Source organism: Astatotilapia calliptera, chromosome 16 (assembly GCF_900246225.1).
Source record: "Astatotilapia calliptera chromosome 16, fAstCal1.2, whole genome shotgun sequence".
Lineage (NCBI taxonomy): Eukaryota > Metazoa > Chordata > Actinopteri > Cichliformes > Cichlidae > Astatotilapia > Astatotilapia calliptera.
Window position 1 is genome coordinate 23,980,014 of NC_039317.1, and position 27,449 is coordinate 24,007,462.

The window sequence follows — 27,449 nt, forward strand, 5'->3', positions numbered from 1 at the left end:
AAGTCATAGTGGGTACCATCTTTCATACCGGATTTCCTATTGGCAACAGCCGTACAAGGAACGTACAAGGGTTAGTGACAAGGATAATTGCGCGGTTGCCAAGTAGTTAGTATCCTGTCGTGAGGAATCGGAGGACGCTTTCTTACCAACCTGGCAACTTTGAGTATGCGCTGGATACGGCAGACAGTATGGCGGACAACGAAAGTGATTTGGAAACAGACGGGCTTGAATTAGCTCTGGACACGTTGTGTGCTAAACACTGCAGCGGCGAATCGTCACTGAAGAGCAAAGAGTATTGCTCTGAGTTTTGTGAGGTATGTCGGGTGAATTTATATCCTGTGATTTACGGAGTCGGCGTTTGTTTATCGCTAACGATGCTAGCTTTGAGAGCTAATGCTAGCCCCTGAGCAGCTCTTTTAATGCAGTTATGTGTTTAAGGCGGAGGCATAGCACATCAGAGACAGAGCAGAATTAGTTAGTCAGAGTTTACAGGTACGAACTGGACTTTTGGGTGTCTTATTTTTGTATTAGTGTTTGTTTTTTTTGTTTGGCGTTAGCTTTATAGCTAGATAGTAAAGCTAAGCTAATTAACGTTGTGGGCTTAACAAGGTTTGATGAACGAGGGAAATGGAGCAGTTTCTACCCTTGCTGCCTAGAGTTGACATCAGTTGATAAAAATGCAAAAAGACGTACGTACTGACAAATGGTAAGTTATTTTTAGGGAAAAGCAGGAGCGTGGTTTCCTTTCACAATGCAAGGTGCCCTCGAAGTGAAAAAAATACCATAGCTGACTGCCAAATCGCAACTGAATTGTTTCACTATCCAGAATAACAGTACTCTGTTTTACATATACACACTTGGAATGCGTTTATCTGGGAGCCAAACGTTTGGATAGCTAGTCGGATGAATTGGCTTTTAACTATCCTAGAGCATGGAGCTTTAATTGCGTAAATTAATCCATAAGTTCCACCAGTAGCTGTACTTAAAGTTTACAATTTAATAAAGTTGATTAACTTTACTATTATAGCACTTATACTTACAAACACGCAGTTGCGAAAATGCTTCACATTTAGGATAAAAGAAACATCCCTCAATAAAATGGCACACTGTAACTACCACATGGTACCTATACTCAAAGGTGTATGGTGTATGATGTATAACTGAAATTAATACACATGGTTAAAACAAAGAAAAAAAAACACGGAATACAAGTTTATAGTGTCTGCGAAATGAGTAATCTAAAACTGTGTTTTAAAGTGGACATGAAACACTAAACGTATTAAGGCTAATTTACACCATGGAATCTCACTCTACAAATGGTCATAGATTTAACACTATTTTGAAAGCGGATTTAGGAAATAAGTGTTTAAAGTTTCAGTTTTTAGATCATCTGTAGAACCACTTGTGCCTATATGTTAGCTAACTAGAGACAGAATTAATAACCTTGTACAAACTATAAAGCAGTGTATGAGGGTCACCTGTTGCCTATGTCTGTAGCAATGACTTTTATTTTAAAAACAAAACATGGATATACTGTTCATTTTCACTCTCCATTTCCCACTTAGTGGTTCTTTGTTGTTGGCTAGCTGCACTGAACCAGGAAAATCCACCTGTTTGGGCTTGTGCTTTATAAATGAGCACTGTGTGGAGGAGAGCCTGTTTGATTCAGGTGCACTAGTGGTTCACTGGACCAACAAGCTAAATTTGAAAATTCAAGGATAACAGTAGTTATATTTTATCATTACAAAATATCATTTCAATTAAAGAGTTTGGCCATACTTGTGGATTAACCATTACAGAAACATTTATTTTTTTTGATAATTATGAATACTGTTAAGTTATGAGAGCTGTGGCACAAACCTTAGATTGGGTGATAGTCTAACAAATGTGTTAGACATCCATACAATAAATGTCTAATGGAGATGTCAAATAGAAATGTGCATTCTAATGAACATTTCTATTTGATTGTGTTACAGTGTGTCTTATTTACGTTCTTATACTTTGGTTCTAAGATCCAATTTGTGTTCATATTCACACAGCACATCCACCAGCTGTCTTTATTATCCAAACAATTTCAGTTAGAATTCTTCTTGGTTTTGATCGTAGTGTATTGTTAAAACATTAGTACTCTGATGTGCAGTGTGGACGGATAATGAGTTCCACCATTTCATATCAAATCACTATTTTCTATATATTACTTGTTTTTAACTTTTGGCAGCGTAAACCTTTCTGTTGTAAACTGTGTTAGATGTGGGATGAAAAACATACAGCTTTTAGCTGTCATGCAAAGGATTCATTTAAGTCTTTCACATTTCTGTTTCATTCCTGGACAGCTTGTTGAGGAGTACACAGGGCAATGGCAAGTTCCTCTCCCGCAACTGAAGGTGCTGCGGACCGCACTCTACAATTTTACCAAAGCCACCACTGCCTTTACAGATGACTGTCAGCACATCCAGTATGTTCTCAGCAGTTTGGCCTTGTAAGTGCAATGTTCACTGGAAGCTGTTTTAATGTGCTGTATTGATTGTAAATAAATTTATTTGAATAGCTGAACCCACGTATTTGGTTCGAAAATTCTTAATTGCCTAGCAGAGACACGACATAAAATGTTATTTCTAAAACAAAACTGTGAGACAGTTACTGTGAAAAATCAGTGTTGAAAATAGTACAGAACATTTTCTGTAAATCAGTGTTTGTTGATGCTTTCAGATAAAATTTAAAGGCTGTAGCTTAAATAGAGGTGAACCATAAATTCATGGAACCCTTTTTTATCTGTTGGGAAGAGCTGGAGCTCCGTGTCCAAAAGGAATAGCAGAGTTGTATTTGCTGCCTGTCTTTGAAATAGAAAAAGACACATATTGTTTTAACTTGAATCATTTGGTAATGAGCAGCACAATTTTGAGTTGATCACCTCTCCTTTAAAACTAGCACTTGTAAGGCATTCATGTTCTGGTGGTTGTCACCTTGGTGTGAGATATTTTTCTAATGTCTCTGTCATTGTCTTGCAGGAGCTTCTTTGAACTCATGCTGTTTTTCAGCAAGGAAGAATTTGTGGAAGAGCCTTTAAAAGACATCCTTGACTCTTTTCAGGTGATTAAAAACTGACCTACTGTCAATTCACAGTACAATTTTGTAAAAGCCAGGTGTTTTTACAGGTGCTGAGTTTTAAACTAAAGGTAACAATACTTGTCTCAAAACTGCTGCCAGTTTCTTCTTGCACCAATGTTTTATGATTGAAAATAGTGACTAACTCAGCTTCCTTCTATAACATTAAGATTTTGAATGAACGTCTTCTCTGCAGATTTGCCACACTCGCCTCATGAGGCACAGGAACATCTACCTTCAGCATGTAAAGCAGATTATTAAAGTAGGAGGCCCATGGGAAAATCCTGTGTTACAGGGAATCCTGAAGGAGGATGATTTGCCACCAAACGACGGTAGGCATATGTGACATATAGGAAATAATACAATGCCTGTCCAAAATAAGAAGTCATACATGCTTATATTTCATTGCATTGCCTTTAGATTTGATGAGGCACACATAAGTTGTGATAAAGTTTCAAATAAGCTTGGGCAATGTCACCACATTTACAGAGTTGCATTAAGTTTTTTGCCCAGATCTTGTATTGATGGTAAAGGACCACTGCATAAAATCTTCCAAAGATTACATCAGGGTTATTCTCTGGCTCTGTGATGACCACTCCATGTATAAAAATCATTTTTCATGCATGGAGTCATTTTTCATGCAATCACTTCTTAAGAAATTAAGTGGGATGAATCTTGGTATGTCATCTTGGAATACGATAAGAAAATGGCATGTAATATCACTGAAACTTGACCTGGCCTCTTGAAGAAACCCCATTTCAACCCCTTCTTACCCTGATACACTCATTATTAAACAAATTTTGTTACTAATCTACCAAATGTTTCAGTCATCTTCTGTCATGATCATCTCCCCCCCCCCCCCCCCCCAAAGCAACCACATTTCGTTCTCAATACACCATTATATCTATCATCACGTTTTTAATAATACATTGCACTGTCATTGCTTATATATAAATATAGGCAATGACTTTATTTTCAGCAGGTAGTTCATATTAATACCCATCCCATGAGATTTACATTAACACATGTAATTACCTTCTATGCAGTTGAGGACTACGTGAGCTCAGAATTGCCAGTGTTCTTGGAGCTGCGAGTGCGATATCTGCAGGCCTGTGAACGAATGCAGGAGGCAATGGCTCTTGCTAAAAGCTGCCTGGAAAATCGTGAGGCTGGAAAGCATCTATACTTCCATCAGGCCTACTTGACCTGCCTCTACAAAGCCTCGCTGCATGAAAACCTTTACAAGGAGGTGAGAATTGAAGAGCAGAACAAGTAACCTTGAAAGAATTAGTGATAGGCGTTTCTAAAAATGGACATGGATGAATAAGAAAGGGGGGGAAAAATGCATTATTTAGTCTTATTTATTTGTTGATCTACTATGTATTTAAAGTCTATGTTCAAATCAACCCAAAACAGGAAAATAGTTAAGGCTATCCGGTTGTTCAGTGATGACGCGACGGATCCTACTTCCGGGTCTAAAGTAGTCTGCGTTTAATATGGCTTTTGTGTTGTTAACATGTTTAATGTTATGTATTTTCTTCTATTTGATCTCAAAAAGCTCCTAAAACAGTCAGTGATCACTGTTGACCTCTCTCGGCTTTTATTACCGCTAATCATTTATTTAAGCTCAGTTTTTCAAACCTTAGGATGTAGCTACAGCCCAGCCCATGCAGCAGTATATGAATGACTAACCTCGTAGTGTGGATGGATTATCTCAGTTGTTCTCCTGGCTGAAGGTTGGTCCTTTTACAGCATCCTGCCATGCGATTACATTTGTTCCTGTCCACCGAGAACACTCACGTTAACTTTTATCGAGTGGAAAAAAAAGTTAGCTTGTTTATATTATGCTAACATAGCTGTGTCGCTAGCGGTCACGTAGCACATCATTATATACCAGCTAGCCCAACTTCAAGTAACCCTACAAACGTCACTGCTGTTTAGTTTTCTGTCTTCATTGATGTTGGAAGTGATAACAGAGCTGTACATTTTAATTTGTTTCCAAAACCCCGCAGTCAGGACATGCTATATTGTATTTAGATAGAAGCTAGCGAGCTAACTCCCTGCTAACTTCTAACTCCGTTAAATGTCATAAATTCCGTTTTCATGGATGCCTGGATGTTAAACTCAATTGTTACACCTGGTAGAGCAGAACGCTGATCATTTTATTAAAGATGAAAGACTTTAGACAGTTTTTCTACTCTCAGTAATGCCATAGTGATCGTTTGATATATGGACCTGCAGCGGAGTTTAGGTCCAGACACGGCTAGTGACGTCAGACTGAACAACCGGATAGTATATTAGTAAATATGATGTAACTGTATCACATATAATAGGTGACCATTTTGCAAATGAAAAGCTTTGTGAATGCCATACATTAACTATAATACATGTTTTATAATAAATAAATGTATATGTGTATTTTCTTAACTTCTTCCTTAGATGGCAGAGATAGATGGTCGTGATGCAGTGGAGATAATCTGCAATACAGAGAGTGTTGAAAAAGATGAGCTGTTGTTATCACTGTGTAAAGCTTTTCTTACACAGCAGCTACACAATGGAGACATGTATTACATCTGGTAAGTGTGACCTCATATAAAGGATTCAGCAAATATTCAGACCCTCTATAGGCTTATCAGGCCAGATTTCAGTAGTTTATCCCATTCCTTTTTGCAGATCCTTCCATGATCTGTCAGATTGGATGGGTACCATCTGTAAACTGCCATCTTTGGGTCTTTTAACATATGTTCTATGGGACCATGTCTCAGGTTTCTGTTACACTCAAGGACAATCAAACTTGTACTGAAAGTAAAGCTTGCACTGTTGTCTTGACTGCATGCTTAAGGTCTCTTGTGCAGGTCTTTTTTTCCAGCCCCCTTTCTGAATTTAGCTTTGTTTATTCTTTCCTTATTTTTGACCAGTCTCCTTGTATCTGGCACTAAAAAGCTCTGGAGCGCTTGTGAGGGGGAAAATCTTAAAGCTTTACATTTATTAAAAACTTTTTATTGACTGTCCCTCTCAACATCTCCGTTATAGAAGTCTTAGAGTTCTTAAGAGAGTTCCTTTGACAGAACTTTTTTTTTTTTAGTAAATGTAAGGGATTTGATTATACATTTTGGTGTGCCACAGCAAAAAGTAGAAATATTTTAAACATATTTTTACTTTTTGGGCAGGAGGTTATTGACTATAGAGTGAAAGAAATAGCAATTTTACTACAATGGTGTGTCTCTCTCCTGTCAGTTTCTTCAGCCAGATTATGCAGGGTTGGGTATAGGGCATATCTTTGAATATGGCAGTAATGTGAGTTGTTGAAGTGATAACCCCATTACAGTGCATGACTTTATTTAATTATTTTAAATGCTTTAGCATCTCTCTGTTTGTTGACTTAATATCATAGTTGTTGCCTGATTAAAATCATACCTGAACTAGATGTATATGTCTTTATGCAGGGACCTGGTGTTTATCTGGAGCAGACTGTATCTTAGGGCCCATCCCTCCAGACAAGGCTTCTTAGCTGAGTGCTTGCAGCTGGCCTCCTCTGCTACCAATGTCAGAGCCATCTTCCCCTTCATAAAATTGGTCACTACAGAGGTGAGATGTCATTGCAGCATCATCTTTTGTCGCCCTGTTAAATCGTAACAGTTTCTGTACACTGTCTATAGTGTACAGAAACAGTTTAAAGTTGTGTTTTTAATACTGTTAAATATTAGTTAAATGCTTTGGTTAAACTGTTAAAAATGTAAGTACTGCAGACATTTACAATTGGCAATTGAATATTTTTTTCCTTTTGATTTGATTCTTATATCTGTTTTAATCAGATTTATTCATCTGTGTTTATTTCCTTTTGAATAGCTGGGTGGTGATGGAATTCAAGTTTGCGTGGAGCTTTGCGCCAGGGCCCTGCAGCTGTGTGACATGCAGGCTGACACTGTAACCCGGTCACTCGTTTGCAAGACAATTGCCTTCCTGCTGCCCCATGACCTGGAGGTCTGTCGAGCGTGTGCCCTTCTTGTGTTTTGCCAGGAACGAAGCTTGGAGGCATACCGAACTGTCTCCCTGCTTTACATGCATCCTGATCAGGAGCCGCATCCCCACAGCAACCCTGTCCGGACCTGTGTTCGCTTTCATATTCTTCAGGTTAGAGGGGGTGATGCGATATATGTTGAACTTTATCTGATATGGGCTATATTTCGATATTATAACTGTGTGATTTGTTTACAACTGTGTTTTGCATGATTGTTGTTTTTTTTTTTTTTTTTTTTTTTTTTTTTCTTTTCCCAGATGCTAAAGGAGCGCCTATGTTTTGACCCTGAATTTTGGAACTTCCTGACCCTTAGGACACATTGTTTAGAGTTAATGAATGATAAGGTTGTGACTGCTGCTGTTCTCGACGAGATGGAAGAGGAGAAGGCATATAGTGAAGAACTACTAAAAAGTAACTGTGTAAATGAGTCATGCACTCAAGACTCCATCTCTTGCAACTGCACTGAAGCTGGATTTGTGAACCTTCCAGAAGAGCAAACTGTAGATGGAGAGGCTGGAAAACGTGTTGCACTGTCGGATAATGATTCTCTGAAGAGGAGGAAATGGAGAAAAAGGCTACGACGGAGAAAACGTCCTCGGTCTGATGATGAGTTTGAAATAGGTGATGATCCAGAGATCAAATACAATGTCAAATCAACCTCTTTAGGTAATAACTCTGTGTACTCACTAAGGCGCAATCACACTAACAAGGAAAATTCTTCTGTAAGTCTCCCTCTGAACCGCAATAGGGAATACTTGTCTAGATGTGTTAAGAGCAAAATTTTGAAAAGAAAAGGTCAAAAGAAAAGATGGTTGCAAGGTCTTCCAAGACTGGAGCTGGTACAGGCAGTGACAGAGAAAAAGGTCAAAGTTAGAGGGAGAAAACGGGGAAGGAAGCCATTATCAAAACTGGAACTCTCATATCCCGATAATGAAATATACCTTAACAAGGAGGAGTATGGATTTGAGAAAAAAATGGACACAGAAGACAAAGAGCAGAATATGCCTCAACTGAACTGTGAGCTTGAAATGAGTGACCAGAAAGAGAACCAACTTGGGCACTTGAACAGAGAAAATGGAGAACATAATGATTTGTTTTATGAAATTAAGAATGATAGGCAGATGAAAGACCTGAAAGACAATGAATTTGAGCAGATGACAGACTTTAAGGAGAATGGAGAACATCCTGATTTGGCCTTTGAAATCAAAAGCGAACAGAGAGCGTATCAACTCGAGAAGATGATGGGCCCTAAGAAAGAAAATGGAGAACATAATGGCCTTGATTGTCATAACACTTTAAGTGAACCATCCCAAGAGGAATCTCAAACACAGGTGGAATCCAAACTTTGTGAAGGTCCACCCATTGAGAATCAAGCTGCTATCGGTATTGCTGAAGCTGATCCTGTGGACCTTGATGGTCCACTATTGGAGTTATTGGATTGTCCAGTAGAACTCTTTCACAGTTACTCCTTTAAATCCAAATCACCTGACAGTGAAAATCCTCAACCGCCCGAATCTACAGCATCTGAGGACCTTAATGGCAGCAATGAAGAGGAACCCCATCCGTCAGTTGAAACAGAAACAACAAACATTGAGGTTAGTTATTTCTCCATATTTACATTACTGTGCAAGTGTCTCAAGCCTCCCTTATTTTGTTTTTTGCTGGGATGCGAAAGAGGAAAGGGATGCAGTGATTTATTTAAACATGCACACCCATGGAAATACAGGCAGAAACAAAGTTTGTACAATTCTAGCAAGTCAATTAAAGTCAATATTTGGTATGAACACCTCTATTCTTGAACTCTCTTAGGCAAGTTTTCCTGTGGTTTCTTTAAGTAGTCTTCAGGAATAGTTCTCCCAGGACATTCAAAGCTCCTCTTTGGATGGTGGTTGCCTTTTGTTCTATTCTTTGTCAAGATGATCTACACTTCATTCAATAATGTTGAGGTCCAGGTTCTGGAGAAGGCAATCCATGATTGATAGTGTTCCACTGAGTGTTTTTTCTAGTCAGGTACACTTTTCTGCACTGACAGAGTGTTTGGGGTCATTGTCATGCTGAAAATTAAGCCACTGCCAATCAGATACTTTCTGCATGGTATTGTATGATGACTCAAACTATGACCAGACTTTTCTGCATTTATAATAGGATCAGTTTTGACAGTTAACCCAGTATCACTGGAGACCAGTGTTGGGCAAGTTACTTTAAAAAGTAATTAATTATAGTTACTAGTTACTTCTTCAAAAAAGTAACTGAGCTACAAGATTCTAAAAGTAATTAATTACTTGAAAAGTAACTATTGCTACTTTAGAAAAAAAAAAAGTTTAATCCTCTGGGGTCCAGGGTATAATTAGCCATTTTAACCACTTTTGATTTTCCCTCTACATTTCACCTTTAAAAACTATTTATTTGCCTTGTTTTGTATCATTCTTTCCAGCACAACCTCACGTGTCTGAATTTACAGTTATGCTTTCATTTTGAGATACTATATTAACACAATTGATCTAAATTCAGACATAAAACATAAAATCTGAGTAGAAAAAGTTATATTTTTTATTGTAACAACCACAAACATGTTTATTGAATCATATTTCATAACTTTAAATGCAAATATAAATTGTCAGTTTTAAAAGCCTATGCACAAGTTTTGCAAACAAGTTATTTGCAGCTTTTTACCTTTTACTCTCTTTTTTTAAAATAACCATTTCAAACTATTGACAGAACAATCAGCTGTTCTGCATTCAATACGATGCCACACAAATTATTTGTGCCACTCCAAAAAAATAATTTCTGTCCATTATAAAGGAGAACATACAGCCTGATACCTGCAGGTCTGACAGCAGCAGGTGTATCACTCCTGTTTTCTACCTGGAGATAGCGGTCACCTCGTTGTTCTGACACACAACACAAAACTATCCGCAACACTACACACTAACTACACAAGACAACACATTAACTACACACTCCAAACATGCTAAATGTCAGAAATCTCAAAACTCGCTCTCTCTCTTTTTCTGCTGTCTGTCTGTCTCTCCCTCCGTCTCTCTCGCCGTCACTTGTCGGGATGAAATATTATTTTACATTCATAATCTAGGTTACTAGTCATAATCCTTATTATTACTGTTGCATCACTTATGATTTATCATTATTATCATTTCATTGACACATTTATTATTTATTAATATAATGTAGTTATATTAAAGTCGGTATTTCAGGTGTTATTATTTATTAATATAATGTAGTTATATTAAAGTCGGTATTTCAGGTGTTATTATTTATTAATATAATGTAGTTATATTAAAGTCGGTATTTCAGGTGTTATTATTTATTAATATAATATAGTTATACTAAATGTGTCAATGAAATGATAATAATGATAAATCATAAGTGATGCAACAGTAATAATAAGGATTATGACTAGTAACTAGAGCTGGGCGATATGAGATTTTTTTCATATCACGATATGTTTTTTTCATTTCAGGCGATAACGATATCTATCACGATATAAGCCAAATAACTATATTTGTAAGATTTAAATGTGCCGTTGCTCACAAGTAAAATGTGAAATAATCAGCAGCTTATTTTTATTTAAATATTTATTTCCCATAATAAGTTCAACAGGGTAGATGTACTTAAGGAACATGAGACTTTTTCAGATAAATAAAGGCAAATATTGCAAACTACACAAAAGGCAGCCACTAAAGCGTTTAAGTTTCAAAATAGAACAAACGAAACAGACTACTAAATTGTCAATTCCACTTAGAAACAAAATATTAATTCTAAAAATAAATCTTAGTTTGTTTTACAGAAGAACAGACAAAACTGACTAACTTTTGTCAATATCAAATAAACTGAGAACTAAAAGGAAATTCTCAATCTCTCCTTGTTGTATAGCTGAGCTTTTCAAACAGTTTTAACAGTTACTTTAGTCTGACAAAAGCCGAATGACGAATTAGCGCTTCCAGTCAGAGACTGAGGCTACGTCCACACGTACACGGGTATTTTTGAAAACTGAGATTTTCCGTTTTCGTTTTAAAAAATAATCCCGTCCACACATAAAGGCAGAAATGAAGGAAAACGCTGCTATGAACATGCCAAAGCAGCAGGTGGTGCTAGATTCCTAACCGTGCAGAAATGTTGGCCAATCAGAAGTCTAGACGCCTCGGTGGGAAAAAGTAAACAAAGCTGGGGCATAGAAGCAGAACCGAGTCGTATGTGTGGACGGACAGTAACTGTGTGTATATGTAAGCATTTAAACACTGCAGAGAGTAGAATTAACAGTAACAGTATTGTAGAAATTCATTTCACCGAAACAATAACGTGGCGCACAGTGTGACGCATGCACCAGTTTATTGTATTTCCAGACTTGCTTTCGGCACAATTTACAGTGCACGCTACTCTGTTTTTTGTCAGACTTGAAATAGCCGAAATACCTTCACACTACGGAACTTCTATGGCTCTTCCGTTCGACAATCTCTCCGGCATTGGAACCATCATCTGTTTTCTCTTCGGTCACGCTCGGTTGATTTTTCTAGTCGGCACACTCATTTCCTCCATTACGCGCTCTCTCCATTACCCGCTGGCTGCTTCCCAAACAAACACATGTGCGGCTTGGCACTTGTGCTGTAAGTAACAAGTCACGCGACGTGACGCTGCGGCTGTGATTGGTTCGGCTCTGTGCTACTTAATTTGGATTGGCTGACCTTTTTTTTTTTTTTTTTTTTTTTTTTTTTTAAGAGGACAAGAGCGGCGAGGTCTATCGCGATAGCTTAATTTCTCTATCGAGTAAAAGTTATATCGCGATACATATCGTTATCGTTCTATCGCCCAGCTCTACTTGTAACCTAGATTATGAATGTAAAAAAATATTTCATCCCAACACACTCCTAAAACTTCCATCTTCCTAAACCAAATGTCATTTTGCCATATCATTTTTGATTGGTCGACATGGTGCATTTTTCCACCAACACGAACGGGCTGTTTTGTTTGTTTGTTTTTTTTGTTTTTTTGGTCTTAAGCAGAGAGTGCTTGCTAGCGCTGTCCTTAGACGTTAACGTGACGAAACTATTCAGGAAAAAACATGCATATATATTCTTTATCATGACTCAGACTTTTGTGTGGCCTATCAACACAATTTAAAAACTGGTACATATCACCTTGTTGCTTTGTAATCTTAAGCAGCTGCGCGCGCTCCCGCGGGCACCAATCACTTTCTGGTAGACGATCTGGTAGGCTTTTCTAATGACCATTAGAAACGCCGTTGCTTGTAACGCCGTTAATCCCATCACTGCTGGGGACTAGGGCTGCCACGATTTGTCGACTAGTCACGATTACGTCGACTATCAAAATCGTCGACGACTGATTTAATAGTCGACGTGTCGTTTGAAGCTTTGTAAGATCGCAAAAGACGCAGGAATAATAGCAGGATTTAAGAGTGTAATAACGGACTGAAACAGAAGATGGCAGCACAGCATGTACAAGGATGCCAGCTGCCGTTAAACCCCGAAGAAGAAGAAGCAGCTGTGTCCCAGAATTCATAGCGCGGCCCAGCTTAGTTTCCAACAATGGCGGTAGCTAGTTAGTTTTAATATTACTCTTATTATTCTTTCTGGGTCACAAAATAAACGTTTAACATATTTTCAGGCGAGAATGTAGCTGTGTAAACCTCAAATATCGGCTCAGTTTATCAGGACACCACATATTTTCAAAAGCGCTCCGACGTTTTCGGAGACGTCTGTTACCCACTAGCTCGATAGCTAGCCGGGGGCTAGGTCACTAGCGCCGTGAGAACACCGGACTCCCGGCAAATTGTTTTCAAACCCACCGCCGTCTTTCGCGACTCAGGTTAAATATATATGAGTCACTTAGATAAATTAAAAATGTTATTGTTTGGCTTTTTATTAGTATTTTATTTGTTCCTGAGTAAATCGGTTTGGCTGAGATTAAAGTTATAGTTTTTACACAGCTGAATAAACGTCAAGCAGACAGCTGATTATCAGAAGTGTGAGATGCTGGAGAATATACTCCGGTGTCCTGTTATATTTTAGATAGCAAGGAGTTTATTAAACTTTACCGAAACAATCTGCAAATTTCATTAAAAATTAATAAACTATCATCTTGTCTTTATTTTTAGTTAGCACCTTAAAAGCTTAAAGCTGTAAGCTAATGATAGTTATATAAGAGCAGATGCTGCTGGTGCAATAAGCTGTAGTTTTACGTCCAGTGGATGATGATCTGATTAGTCGACTAATCGCATAAATAATCGGTGACTAGTCGACTATCAAAATAATCGTTTGTGGCAGCCCTACTGGGGACCACAGACTTTTGCACAGTACTGTAATTTAAGAAATGTTGTTATGAAAGTCAATTATTACAGGGAGATATTTGAAGTATGTTCTCTTTTCTTCATATTAGGTTGCATTTGATTGCACATATACACTTCAGGAGAAGTGCAGTTTTGCATGCAGTGAAATGTGAATTGATGCTCTGCTGCTTCCAGCTCTGATTTGACTTTTCTCTTTTTCAGGTAAAAGTTAAGAGAACATGGAAGGACAGGGCTCTCCGTACTCAACAATATTCTCATTTGTCCCACTACTGCACATTCTGTGGCAAAGACTACAAAGGCTTGAATGTTATGAGACATGCTCTCTCGCACCTCAAAAGTAGGAAACTAAAATGCATTCTCTGCGGAAAACGCTTCAAACAGCTTCCTTTTGCCAAAAAGCACATTCTTGAGCACATTGATACAATGTGCAAACAAAAATCTTCTAATAAGGAGCCATCCATTGAAAATGCTCAAGCTGCTAATGGAGTAATAGACAATGCAGGAAATAAGTGTAAGCCTTGGGATAAAAAACAGACTATTTCTGAGGGCGAAACTTTTGGACAGAGACCCGGAAGCAAAGCTAAAGTGTCACATCTCAAGAGGGAAGAACGAATCATCAGGAACCTCCGTACCCTCATCAAGAAGACATCTGTGCTTCACAAAAAATGCAAAAAACCTAACACAAATATATTCAAACAGATCGACTTTAAGGATGAGCAGGTAATCATTAAAGAAGGCCTGGTAATTGTAAGTAATCCATCTGTGATTGAAGAAGAGGGGCAGGAGACGCCTGCGGGAGAAAATGCTTGTGGTGCAGACATCACATACCACTTGTGCCCGTCTGACTCCTGCGATAGAGTATTCTTGAGGATGACCAACACACTAACAAAGCATGCTATCAAATGCCATATTACTGAAGACAAGGTGCTAGAGAAGACTTTTGTTTGGGCCAAACACAAGTGCACCCTCTGCCTCAGGTAAGAGAACTTTAAATAACTGCAGATATTTAAAAAAACAAACAAAAAAAAACCGGTCTCTTAACTGATTGTAAAACACTAAAAGACTCCATACATGTACAGTTAAAGGGTTTGAATTTGGGAAGTTGATTCAGCATGTTGCGCACGGTTTTTTTTCTCTCTCAACAGGCAGATTCAGTTTCTTCAGCATTATAAGGACCACATGAAGAGCCACAGTAGTCCTCTTCCACACTTCTGCTACCATCTAGAGTGTAAGCAGCGCTTTGTGACACAGCAGGAATTAAAGGATCACGTAAATACCCACCAGCCCTTCCGACCTCAGTGTCCTTTCAGTGGCTGTGAGAAACTTTTCTCAAGTTATCTGGGTCTATATGACCATGAATGGAGGCACTATGTCCCAGTCCCGCAGAAAGACGAGCTAGAATTGGGACCCAGCAAACTGATAAAGGAAAGCGCTGAAGCTCCATGGAAACAGAGAGTGAAGGTCGAGGAGATATGGCTACAGAGTAAAAAGGGGCAGCAGGAGAGTCCCATTCCTGATGGTGAGGCCTCTCGTGTTGAGGATCTCACACTAATAAACAAAACTGATGGTGAGACTGGTGGAATAAATGCGCAAAACAATAATCTTCTTAAGTCTGATAACTATTCAGAGAAAACTGTTGCAGATCAGCACACAGATGATACCAAACCTACCATCAATGGATATGAAGATGTGAAAAGAAATGTTTCAGAGGGGTTCATGTCCACTTCTCACACTAACGCTGCTTCAGCGACTCCCACCAAAAGATGTCGAAAAAGACCAACTACTGTCGAGGTAGACCCTTTAAATGTCAGAGATCTTGAAGATATTTCTACTTTGGCCGAGGGAGTCCAACAGAATATAGCAGAGCCACACATTCCTGAGCACAAAACCTTCAAGCCCGAAGATCCCTCCTACGCAACTTTTGTTAAGGCCCCTTTCATCCGGCCACCTCCATCCACCTACCTGGATGAATCTGTGCTTTCAATGCGCAAAAGGAGGTCCACTGATGATGCTCCCAAGAAAATCATTTATTGGAGTCATAAGAAAAAGAAGGACCCTGATCCAGAAAAGGAGCAGCAGGTGGAGGATGTGGCCCCCGAGCATAAGATCAGACATCGCTGTGATAAATGCCTTTCCTCTTACAGCAGTCTGGAGGAGTTGCAGAAACACAAAGCCCTCAACACGTGCTCTTCCCTCTTTGGCTTTGATTCAGATGATGAAAGTAAGTTTGCTTAACTCCATTTTCTGACCCTGTGTTGTTTTTTTGTTGTTGTTTTTTTATTACCTTGAACAACCAGTAACTGTTTTTCCCCTTGCTGTTTTTTAGGTTAATATTTGCAGGAGTGTGAAGAGTTGCTGCAATTGGAATGGCTATTTCTGTTACTTGGCTCAGGAAGGTCCTTCATGACAACTAAACACTAAAATCCTTTCTTAATGATCAGTCATAGTGCTTAAGGCAAAGGAGATGTAAACCAGAAAATACCTAGTACCTAAAGTACCTAAAAACCAAATTTGGGTTGAAACTACACACAATATTTATTCACCCTTTTTTTTTTTTTTTTTTTTTTTTTAAAGCTAATTTGACCTGCTGACTTTGTCAAGTCCATGTAAATTTGGGAAATACACTAATTGTCAGGTAACGGGAATCTGAATAATGGACCCATTCCCTCTGCTGTGGTGTTCACGAGTCTTTGGAGACTGGATAAGAGAATGAATTCTACACACAGTTCATCATTGGAGGTGTGAATTGCAGTGTGCAAACAACATGTATGTTCTGTGGTCTTCCAAATGAGGCATAGACCACTTAGTTTGTATCGTAGAGCACTTGAGAACTTACTAGACATGACTGTAAAGGTGGATATCAGATGGCTGCATCATCGTAACTTTTGTACACTGTAAAATCTATTTTCTAAATAAGTCCTTAAAACCCCTGTCACAAATGCACATTTTAAACTAAGAAAATCATGTGGGTAGCAGTTGGGTGGGACTGGGGTTGCCTTTATTAAATTTCTCTAGTTGCGATACAATTATGTATTAGGGCCGTGGCCAAAACATTTGAAACAATGTAAATCTGCCTTCATTTTGTCAAACTTTCTGTACAGCGTATGCATTACTCACAATTCTGTTAGTGCCAAGACTGAATCAGTGTTCACACTGTAGGATGATAAAAACCATGTAACTAATACAGTACCAGCTTGCTTTAAAGTTTTTATTCTTTTAAGTTGGTTTAAACAATGATTGTGCATTTCTTTATGTAGAGTATTTCACATTTATCATATATGAACCCTTCAGGTGGTTGATCTGTTTAATACCTTTTTGATGTAATGTTTATATAAGACGATGCACTTAAACCTGCTTATTTATATGTACAAATGTCAATAGATTGGATTTGTAAAGGTATTGATTCCCCATCTATTTTTCTTAAAGAAAAAAAGTGATGAAATTTGTTTGAATAAACAAACTAAACCTCTGCCCTCTAGTGTGATCTGCTTTAAAGCTTAGGTTGCGTGCTGTGAGGTAGTATAGTAAAGGAAAACACAAACTCAGTATACGCATATAGGTCAACATTGCATATTTATTTATTTAGGGATGTAAATTTTTTTTGTTGTCAATCCTAGGAAAGAGGAACAGTGATCTTAGAATTGTTTAAAAAAGTTTTTTGCATCACATCTTCCTGATACATGAGGTATGTTTATTATCTTTTGGGGGGAAAAAAAAACAAAAAAAAAAAACGGGGAACATCTATAAACAAAAATCTTGTGTTGTTTAATTTAGTCCACAAAGTGTCTCCCACTCTTAACACTAATATAGTAAAGCCAAAGGTGCACTTTGTTGCTGAAGGCTGCATTCAAAGAAAAACTACAGTCTGTTAAATAGACTGGTGTCCTCAAGTCTATACGCAGTAATCAGTGTATGCCTGACTTTTATCAGATGTGGTTTTTTACTTTGTGTACTTCGATATCTGACATTTTAGGTCCAAGCAGTTCTTATAGCCAAGCACACAGGCTGGGGGAAGAAAGAAAAAAAAAAACACTAGCCAGCAGAGGCAGTCCTGTTATAGTTACTATTCAAGACTGAAGGGTATTCCTCTAACTCATGCAGCAAATGTGTTCCAGCTCTGAGACTAATTTAACCATTTGCTTTGGTGCTGCTTGTAGCCTTAACAAAAACACAGCAGTGTGCAGGAATCAAATGCTGAAAATGATTTTGCAAACAAATACAAACTATACAGAAATGCTAAGACTAGAAAACAACATGCAGCATACGATGCACTGATGACATCAAACAACCTGGTGTCAGATTTTGCTTTGACCTGAGATAAGAAAATCTTAATTAAGACGATGTGACACATTATAGAAACTTAATGGAACGTTATTGCACTGCTATGCAATGTACAATGAAGCACTATACTAAAAATTAATAAAAAAAAAAAACCCCATGAAAGGCTAAGTTTAAAGAAAAGCTCAACTCCTAAATAAGAATAGTTTCTGTAAACTTGTTCAAGGTGAAACTAAATACACTAATATCCTATTGAATTAATGACCAAGTGTACATTTGGTACATTTTCGTAATGTACACTTCTAAAGACTTTTTTGTCCAGTTTCTGTAGACATGCTGAAATAAAAAGCTGGATCAACAGCACATTATTCACATACAGACAAACAGAACAGCGACCTTGTGAAAAAGTACAAATATGTCTCAGTAGCATAAGTAGGCAAAAAAAACATGCAAAGTGTCAGAGTGCATCCCGAACGGGTTTGGTTTTGATAAATGTTTCATAATTTTCTTTTTAAAACAAATAACTGTGCTAAAAAACCCAAAACACAGTAATAGCACTTCTGCAATTTACAGTGGAATACCTGGATTAAAAAGAGGGTTGAAAAGCCACATAGGCTAACATGCATAGAGGAAGAATAAGTTTACCTATGGTTGATAGGAAGACAAACTGATCCATACATTTAAATAAAGTCTAAGCAGCAGACACTGGATATGTCTGTGTGTTCTACACAGTGCACACAGAAGCTGCTCCCTTTGCTGACGTAAATCAACTACTCATTGAGTGCATCCTATGCTGACCAACTAGGACAATAAGAGCAGCACAACCAGATTTCATTTGTCCCCTTTAAAAAAAAAAGCTCAGAGGTTGTTAACCGCAAACAAACTCAAAAAGGATCATTATTTACAAAATCTTCACCTTGCATTTCAGATTCTACAGCCACAAGCTGAGTTGTGACTATATAATATCCACACCTATATTCGATTTCATTTAAAAGATAAAAGGAGCAGCAGCTAATCCTTCCTTTCCCCACAGAATGGAAAACCAAACCATTTAAATATGTAGGTTGCAAAATGCTTAAATGAAGGACCAGAGAGAAGAAGGTGCAGTCTGCTGCACATGAATGAGTGTTTTTCTTTAAAGTTCAAAAGGTTTTCTTATGGCTTATAAAAGCAGTATGTTTGATAAGCCAAGTTATCGTTTCCATCTGCTATAAATATACGCACCACATGAATAGCTCAACCAGTGTTGAACTGGACAGAGAGGAATGGGATCATCTATGAGTCCTGAGTGGCTGACATGGAAAGGAGAGCCACAACTATGGTTACAGATAATAAAATATGTTTAGTGTGCATTTGATGCTATCAAGCTGCTGGAGTACACCATTCATGTGTAGAAAATACTGAGATGATCTTACCAAATTCTCTAGTATTTACACAGCATCAAAAGATGGGGTGTAGGAGCTTACAATGAGAGCAGAATGTGCTCCTCATGTCACAGGGACATACATTATGTTCTGTATAAAACATACGCATGGTTAAGAATAAGTGTTTTTCCATTTTGTACAGATTCAATCAGAAGACAATGGACGTAAAACATGTAGACGTACATACAGGTAGGTGTGAATGCATTTGTGTGTGAGTTCAGTGGGTGCTGTTGGAGCTCCAGTCATAAGGGAGAAAACTGACTTTGGTCTTTCCAGCAGAAACGACGCCCTGCAGGCTGGTCTTCTTTGGTGAGTCACCCATGTGATCCAGCACCCATCCCAGCAGCTATGAGATAGAAGGGGATGCAACAAAAAAAAAAAAAACCCATTAAAAAAAAAACAATTCATCTATTTTTCCTACAAGAAAAATTCAGGATCCATACATGTGCACACATACAGCTATTAAACTTAAAAATACCTTCTCATCCGTGCCTCCAAAATCAGCTTTGTACCACTTAAATATCTGACTTAGGTGCACTTCTTTTTTTACAGAATCTACCACACAGGCGTAATCATTCTCCAGGAAGGCCTCGGCTGCTGTGCGGAGCTGGCTGTCAATGTCCTGAGAGGGGCGAGCACATAAGAATTAATTTCTGACCATTCAGGGTGCCGCGATTATGGGAGACATTATAAGAGGCAAGACTTGGGAAACCTGATATGAAATCTATGGGACAATTTCACAACTGTAAAAACTGTGACAGAAGAGGGAGTTTCCAAGTGTATTTATTTTAGCTAAGCCTTCTCAGAATCAAAAAAACTAAAGCGAAATCACTTACTTGTGGTGTGTATGTTTTAATAGGTGGACAGCCCTTTGCACCACAGTTCAAGGCAAAGTGAATCAGTGGCTCAGCATCTGGAAGTGCCACCTAGTGGACAACAAGAGACATGACCTTTAGTTAACTAAAGAAAACTGTCACCACATAAATTCAGCTATCAAAATGTGAATACTTGAAGTCGTGGGTCCGTTTTGGAGAAGGGTCTTCGAAGCTGTGCGACACCTTTTCTGTTCCCTCTAAGAATGCCATTCTCAATGTCCTGCAGCGTGAATACCTCTCCTCCAATCAGGTAGCTCACATAATTGAAGAACTACAATTCAAAACATTCCTAATTTCAGCACATAAGTCTTATTGATATTACAAAGGAATTCTGGGGGAGACAGTGTAGCTGTGTAGTCCTACTCTGTATCTTTGCCACATGTTGGTGGGAGCCCCTAGGCGTAGGTACCCATGGATGACTAAGGCATTGTAGATATTGATGAAGAAGGCCAGCTTCTCCTCCCGGCTAAGCGACAGCAACTCCACCCTCTGCAGCTGAATAGCTAGCTCACAGTAACGCTCAAAAACAGGATTTGCTGACATGCCTTTATAGTCCACAGACTGTGGGAGCATGGACACAAAGTACATGCATTTAATTTAACCGTTTGTACAGGGATAAAGTAACAGAGAAGCATTATTCTGTCAAAATATCTTGACAAACAACCTTGAATGTAGGTCACAAAAAGACCTGCAGTGAAAAATACAGTAGAAATGTTTGCAGACAAGTTTTTTCTGTTTGCCAAAGTGAAACTTCATATGAACACACAGCTTGCCCAGTGCAACAGTACACACTGTGTGGCACAGATCCAAATGCACTGTTGCTTTTACAAAATAGCAACATGCACTCAGTGAGCATCAGGGACAACATTACCTTGCCATCGGCAGAGAGATGCTCCGAGAACAATTTCAGAATCATCTCCCGTAAAAGCAAAGAGAGCTCAGTGGCTGGCAGGAAGACAAAGAGAGAAAAACATGAAATAAAAATCAACATAGTTCAGAGTCAAAATATTAAACAAGAGCTGGGAAAAAACAAAACAAAGAAAAAACAAAAAACAAATTGTGCTTTTTATCAGGCGCTATAGAAAAAAAGGAAGCTGGGTAAAATCCTGCTGGTATCATGGTGTGACTCTACAGGTTCTACAAGTGTGCAGCTTTCAGGTATAAACACGCCAACACAGAGCCAGCCAATATGACTCACCACCACCATTGCAGAAGTAAAGGAATATCTGACAGGAAATTAAAACCAAGTATTAATTTGACCCAAGCCCACAGCAAAGCAGGAAACTGTTGTGAAACAGCCAGCAGCTGACATTGAAATCCAGCTAGGTTCTTTGCAGCCTGATACACTTTATGCATAATATCATCATAAAGCATTATTTATGATCAAATATAGTTTATTTATTTAGTCTAAATTTGCTAAGTTATGTTAATTCACTGATGAAGACAGTGAGTGTAAGTATTTTTTTAAAATACTGCATAGATTTTCAAGACAGAGAATGCGCTCAGTCACGCAGGCGTTGCAAGCTAATGAGCGAATGATGTTTTTATTGGATACACCATATTTCAGCTCTTAAAGCCACAAACCCAGAAGGATCATATGCTAAGTTAGCAGCAAAGAAAGGACATGGGTTAGTAGAGTGCTGAAAGACACTGCTCAGAGTGAACCTGAAATGCGATACGTGCACACTCCAAGCCTTATCTGGTCCTGACGTACCCTGCATGGGACTGCAGGTTGAAGTCTGTCCTGCGTTGAGAGCTGAATCATCCTCCAGTAGCCTGTACAGTGCATCCATGGTGTCTTTTCCTTCGCCAAAATTGCCATCCTGCTGCTCACAGCCATGAACTCTGATCATGTACTTCTTCTTCAACAATGCCTGTCCAGTATTACAGGCTGCAGCCCTGGCTAGTGTACACATAGCCACAATCAAGTGCTGACAGAACTGAATTTGACTATGTTTTGTAAGGATAGGGGCGCTTGGAAAATTGCATGAGATTTTACCCATATCACTGACAGCCTTACTTACCCATGCCCTTCTCTTTTTGCAGCCAGTCAACCAGCTGACTTCCTGAGAAGCTCTTTTTGTATAAAGTCAGCCCCCTCCTATGACTGCCAATCATGCTGGCATGTTTGAGGTCTTCCACTAGGTCTGCCAACTCATCTCTCTCACACGTAAATTCTACACGCGTGGAATTTCCAGGTCACACATGTATAAACACACAGAAATATAATCATGTTCACACATGTATGAAAGAATTTGATAAACGATGTAGTTCTGCATCTGTGAAAAAATGTCTCGCTGGTGAGAAAAGGTATTGCCTGAGCTGGGTAAACTTCTGGCTTCTTTCATTTCAACACAGCAGCATTGCTTTGGTTTGTAAATGAGATTTTTGGAATATACACTACTGAAGAGGAATTAAGTAAATGTGTAACTGTGTATATATGGCACAAGCATTACTAAGATTTTTTTTAAGCATCAGACCTCAGTCCTGTCTATTATATAAAGTCTGACAGGGATCACAGAGACAAATCATGTTTCCAAAGAAATATTTACACGCACAAATGGCAATTTCATTCTTTCTTCTCCCCCCCCCATTATATTGTACACTTACCTGCCACTTAATTAGGTACACCAGTTCAACTGCTCATTGATGCAAATATGGAATCAGTGAATCTCATGGCAGCAACACAAGTCTTTTAGGCATGCTTCTGCAACATTTGGATGGTTAGAATCTGGTATAAGGAACGTATTGTATAATATGGTTCTGACTGTATATGTAAAGGGTGTCATTGTTAAAAAGGCAAAACTGTAAGTACTCCAATAGTCTATACATCTGTGCAAACACTAAATAAAACTGCTCTATCAGAAGCAGCTCACCTATATTACACCGACTACAATCTGATGACTTGTTCTGCTCTTCAGTGCATTATCGTTAGGTGCCAGAGATGTACAGTGGGGCAAAAAAGTATTTAGTCAGCCACCGATTGTGCAAGTTCCCCCACCTAAAATGATGACAGAGGTCAGTAATTTGCACCAGAGGTACACTTCAACTGTGAGAGACAGAATGTGAAAAAAAAAAATCCATGAATCCACATGGTAGGATTTGTAAAGAATTTATTCGTAAATCAGGGTGGAAAATAAGTATTTGGTCAATAACAAAAATACAACTCAATACTTTGTAACATAACCTTTGTTGGCAATAACAGAGGTCAAACGTTTACTATAGGTCTTTACCAGGTTTGCACACACAGTAGCTGGTATTTTGGCCCATTCCTCCATGCAGATCTTCTCGAGAACAGTGATGTTTTGGGGCTGTCGCGGAGCAACACGGACTTTCAACTCCCGCCACAGATTTTCTATGGGGTTGAGGTCTGGAGACTGGCTAGGCCACTCCAGGACTTTCAAATGCTTCTTACGGAGCCACTCCTTTGTTGCCCGGGCGGTGTGTTTTGGATCATTGTCATGTTGGAAGACCCAGCCTCGTTTCATCTTCAAAGTTCTCACTGATGGAAGGAGGTTTTGGCTCAAAATCTCACGATACATGGCCCCATTCATTCTGTCCTTAACACAGATCAGTCCTCCTGTCCCCTTGGCAGAAAAACAGCCCCATAGCATGATGTTTCCACCCCCATGCTTCACAGTAGGTATGGTGTTCTTGGGATGCAACTCATAATTCTTCTTCCTCCGAACACGACGAGTTGAGTTTATACCAAAAAGTTCTACTTTGGTTTCATCTGACCACATGACATTCTCCCAATCCTCTGCTGTATCATCCATGTGCTCTCTGGCAAACTTCAGACGGGCCTGGACATGCACTGGCTTCAGCAGCGGAACACGTCTGGCACTGCGGGATTTGATTCCCTGCCGTTGTAGTGTGTTACTGATGGTGACCTTTGTTACTTTGGTCCCAGCTCTCTGCAGGTCATTCACCAGGTCCCCCCGTGTGGTTCTGGGATCTTTGCTCACCGTTCTCATGATCATTTTGACCCCACGGGATGAGATCTTGCGTGGAGCCCCAGATCGAGGGAGATTATCAGTGGTCTTGTATGTCTTCCATTTTCTGATGATTGCTCCCACAGTTGATTTTTTCACACCAAGCTGCTTGCCTATTGTAGATTCACTCTTCCCAGTCTGGTGCAGGTCTACAATACTTTTCCTGGTGTCCTTCGAAAGCTCTTTGGTCTTGGCCATGGCGGAGTTTGGAGTCTGACTGTTTGAGGCTGTGGACAGGTGTCTTTTATACAGATGATGAGTTCAAACAGGTGCCATTCATACAGGTAACGAGTGGGGGACAGAAAAGCTTCTTACAGAAGACGTTACAGGTCTGTAAGAGCCAGAGATTTTCCTTGTTTGAGGTGACCAAATACTTATTTTCCACCCTAATTTACGAATAAATTCTTTACAAATCCTACCATGTGGATTCATGGATTTTTTTTTCACATTCTGTCTCTCACAGTTGAAGTGTACCTCTGGTGCAAATTACTGACCTCTGTCATCATTTTAAGTGGGGGAACTTGCACAATCGGTGGCTGACTAAATACTTTTTTGCCCCACTGTATGTGTAGTACCACGTACTGTTGATTTTAATTAAACTTCACAAAAGCTAACATTAAATTTCAATATTTTTCTACAAACACTGTTTACACTGTACATATGAGGTGCTGTGGGGCAGCCCAGCACTACTAGGCTTATCCAGAGTTTCAGGTTTCCTATATCAACTGTCCGTGTTGGCATTTGGAGGAGTAGAGGAGCATGGATGTAAGACACACACACACACACACACACACACACACACACACACACACACACACACACACACACACACACACACACACACACACACACACACACACACACACACACACACACACACACACCTGATGTTGCCTAAAAATGGCTTTTTCACTACATCAGCCAATGCTATTTCATAACCACTCTTTGCTCTTGGCTCACCTTCAGCCAACAATGACTATGCATAACCGGACAAGCTGACTTCAGACCATGCTTGTCTATTTCTTGAAAGATAGGCAGTTAATATACTAAAATATCAGAAGGTATTTTACAAATATATTTAAGAACCGCATTAAAATGTGCCTTAAGAGCATTTTTGACTGTAAAGGGAAGGAAAGGAAAGTAATGATCTTAAGCAGGCAAAAACTCTTAAGAATTAATTCCTTACCTCCTTCGTTCTCTGAAGCTGTATGCTCTGACTGACTCTGTTGTGGCAGAGGTGGTGCATCTGCTGGAAGGGGCTCTTCCTTCACCAGACTTACCAGCCTCTGAAGCTCTTCAGGTGACTACAGAAATTACAGTATCAATTCAAATTAGTTTTTCTCCCCCATTTTTGGACATTGCTTGACCTCTTAGTTTACTGGTCATTAGGGACCAGTAAACTAGTGGTATCGTCAGAAATGTTTTCCTTTTCCTCACCAGTTTCTGCAGGTCGTCGTTACCTCCAACATGAATATTGTTAAAGAAGATCTGAGGGACTGTGCTGCGTCCTGTCAGCTCCTTCACCTTTGCTCTCAGCTCTGAATGACTACCGAGGTCTATGTCACATACAGGCACTCCCAAGCCAGCAAGGGTGGTCTTGGCCTGCGTGCAGTGTGGGCAACCCTGGATTGAATACACAGTTATTCGCCCAGGAGCACTGCTCTCATAGTCTCCCATCGGAAATACTAATGGAAAATCAAGAGAGAAAGATTTATACAATTTGAAGAATGTATGCAAAAATAGATAATCCCTAAGCAGAAAACATACCCAACATGAAGCACACTTTTGGCCTCCTCAATTTGTACAAAATGTAATAAACTCCTTGAAATACAATTATCTAGTTTTAGGCTTTGTGTACATATATCTAGTGTATACTGTTTATATGTCCTGCCCCTGTGACCCGGCCCCAGATAACCAGAAGAAAATGTATGGATTGTCTCTAACAACACAGAAAAGTATATATATTGAAAAGTATATATACACAGGTTGAAATATATAGATACACCGCCGCTAATATTAAGTTAAGTTTCCCTTAGCAAGTTGCACCTCAACAAGACACTTTTGATATCCATTATGCTTATGGCATAACTGTGCCTAGATATTAGACCACTATTCTTGGCAGAAGTAGTCCACACATTTTCAATAAGTTTGAGGTCAGGGCTTTAGGAAAGTCAGTCCAGAAGCTTAATGTTTAATGCTTAATCCATTTCAAAACTAGTTTGAATGTAAATGGTAAATGGCCTGCATTTGTATAGCGCTTTTCTAGTCCCTAAGGACCCCAAAGCGCTTCACACTACATTCAGTCATTCACCCATTGACACACTGGCGATGGCAAGCTACAATGTAGATGTTTGTTTGGGACCATGGTGGTGTTGGGACATCCAGTTATATTCAAGTTTTAACTATCTAGCTGTTGATTTGAGGTGAAGTTGAAGAATTTGAAGGCAACCTCGTTCATTATTCCCAGCCCCAGAGCATGATACTACCACCACTAGACACTGGCAGTTTCTTCCTCCTGCTCATTTCTTAATATTTCCTTGTGTTGAAAGCTGGCCAGTGTGATGTGCATGTCCTGCGAAATGATTTTTTTTTTTTTGCAATGACACAGTTCCTCATTCCTTCTGACAGCTTTAGCTTTGAAGTCTATCAATATTTGTCTATGCGACCCAGATGCTAGATAAAAACCAGCAGGAATAGGTCAATGTCTAAGGTACGTTTCTGTGTCATTGAACGTACACATGTCAAATCCCCCGATTTGCTCTCGACAGAAACCTCCAGATCTAATCGCGTTACCACGATCATACACTGATTTCAAGAAAAGTATCAAACTGTAAGATGTAAGATAGTTCAATTCAATAAGACCAAAGATAAACAGTAAATACCAACGTGTGGTTGAATGTGAATCCCGACAGAAGGGAAAATAATATTACATACCCTAAAACATTACTGTAAGTGGACCAGCAGTTTAACTGAAAAAACTAACAAGAATGCCTAAATGTTTAAGTGACATGTAAATAAGCGGCACTGCACTAACAACATACCAGCTAAGCTAAACGAATGGATAACTAGCTGAGGGTAAATTAGCAAATGATAACAGTACATTACCTTTCGGGTTCACTAGCTTCACAGTACGATATTAAACTGGAGAACGGATCCTCTTAGCCTCGTTAAAGCATGTTAATATGATAGCGTGACGCCAGCTAAACAGGCTGACCAGCTCTCCCGTCCGAGCATCGCTACTGCGCAGGCTAGCTGCTAGCTTGGTTTATGATGCCTTCAGGAGCTCACCGTACACTTCAAATTTCAACGATTGATATTTTGGTATTTATTCTAATGAGCCTCTAATAACTCAAAGAAAAATGGAGAAAACTTCCCTTTTTTTACGTAATAATTACCATAAAACGTGTCAGTACACAGCACCAGTTTCCCTGA

The 27,449-nt window shown here is 39.1% G+C and overlaps 2 protein-coding genes across 3 annotated transcripts; one reads left to right on the plus strand and one right to left on the minus strand.

Moving 5' to 3' along the window:
- Window positions 1–36: 36 nt before the first annotated feature.
- Window positions 37–16,013, plus strand: LOC113007555 (uncharacterized). The gene is made up of 12 exons (XM_026144231.1): window positions 37–314; window positions 2,334–2,479; window positions 3,009–3,090; window positions 3,302–3,437; window positions 4,152–4,354; window positions 5,545–5,681; window positions 6,552–6,693; window positions 6,955–7,239; window positions 7,384–8,721; window positions 13,650–14,425; window positions 14,594–15,669; window positions 15,775–16,013. The coding sequence occupies exons 1-12, from the start codon at window positions 189–191 to the stop codon at window positions 15,777–15,779; spliced, it is 4,452 nt and encodes a 1,483-aa protein (XP_026000016.1). The 5' UTR covers window positions 37–188; the 3' UTR covers window positions 15,780–16,013.
- On the minus strand, window positions 16,011–27,295 carry LOC113007556 (uncharacterized). Of its 2 annotated transcripts, XM_026144232.1 has the most exons (11): window positions 27,123–27,295; window positions 25,455–25,702; window positions 25,204–25,321; window positions 22,050–22,202; window positions 21,740–21,928; window positions 20,897–20,970; window positions 20,389–20,586; window positions 20,159–20,296; window positions 19,987–20,076; window positions 19,629–19,772; window positions 16,011–19,496 (listed from the first exon to the last, which is right to left on the minus strand). In XM_026144232.1, exons 2-11 carry the CDS (start codon window positions 25,692–25,694, stop codon window positions 19,368–19,370), a joined length of 1,473 nt encoding a protein of 490 aa, XP_026000017.1. In that variant the 5' UTR covers window positions 25,695–25,702; window positions 27,123–27,295; the 3' UTR covers window positions 16,011–19,367. The 2 variants fall into 2 exon arrangements, with proteins under 2 accessions (XP_026000017.1, XP_026000018.1); XM_026144233.1 differs by lacking the exons at window positions 21,740–21,928; window positions 22,050–22,202 and having other exon boundaries at window positions 27,123–27,294.
- Window positions 27,296–27,449: the final 154 nt, after the last annotated feature.

Excerpts from the sequence above, each read along its gene's own strand:
- LOC113007556 (XM_026144232.1), bottom strand. The coding sequence starts at position 25,694 with ATGGGAGACTATGAGAGCAGTGCTCCTGGGCGAATAACTGTGTATTCA. Across the intron at positions 21,929-22,049 it reads GCAAAAAGAGAAGGGCATGG|CCAGGGCTGCAGCCTGTAAT; the intron begins GTAAGTAAGGCT and ends TGTGTACACTAG. Across the intron at positions 20,297-20,388 it reads ACATGTGGCAAAGATACAGA|TTCTTCAATTATGTGAGCTA; the intron begins GTAGGACTACAC and ends TTTGAATTGTAG.
- LOC113007555 (XM_026144231.1), top strand. The coding sequence starts at position 189 with ATGGCGGACAACGAAAGTGATTTGGAAACAGACGGGCTTGAATTAGCT. Across the intron at positions 3,438-4,151 it reads TGATTTGCCACCAAACGACG|TTGAGGACTACGTGAGCTCA; the intron begins GTAGGCATATGT and ends CCTTCTATGCAG. Across the intron at positions 5,682-6,551 it reads GGAGACATGTATTACATCTG|GGACCTGGTGTTTATCTGGA; the intron begins GTAAGTGTGACC and ends GTCTTTATGCAG.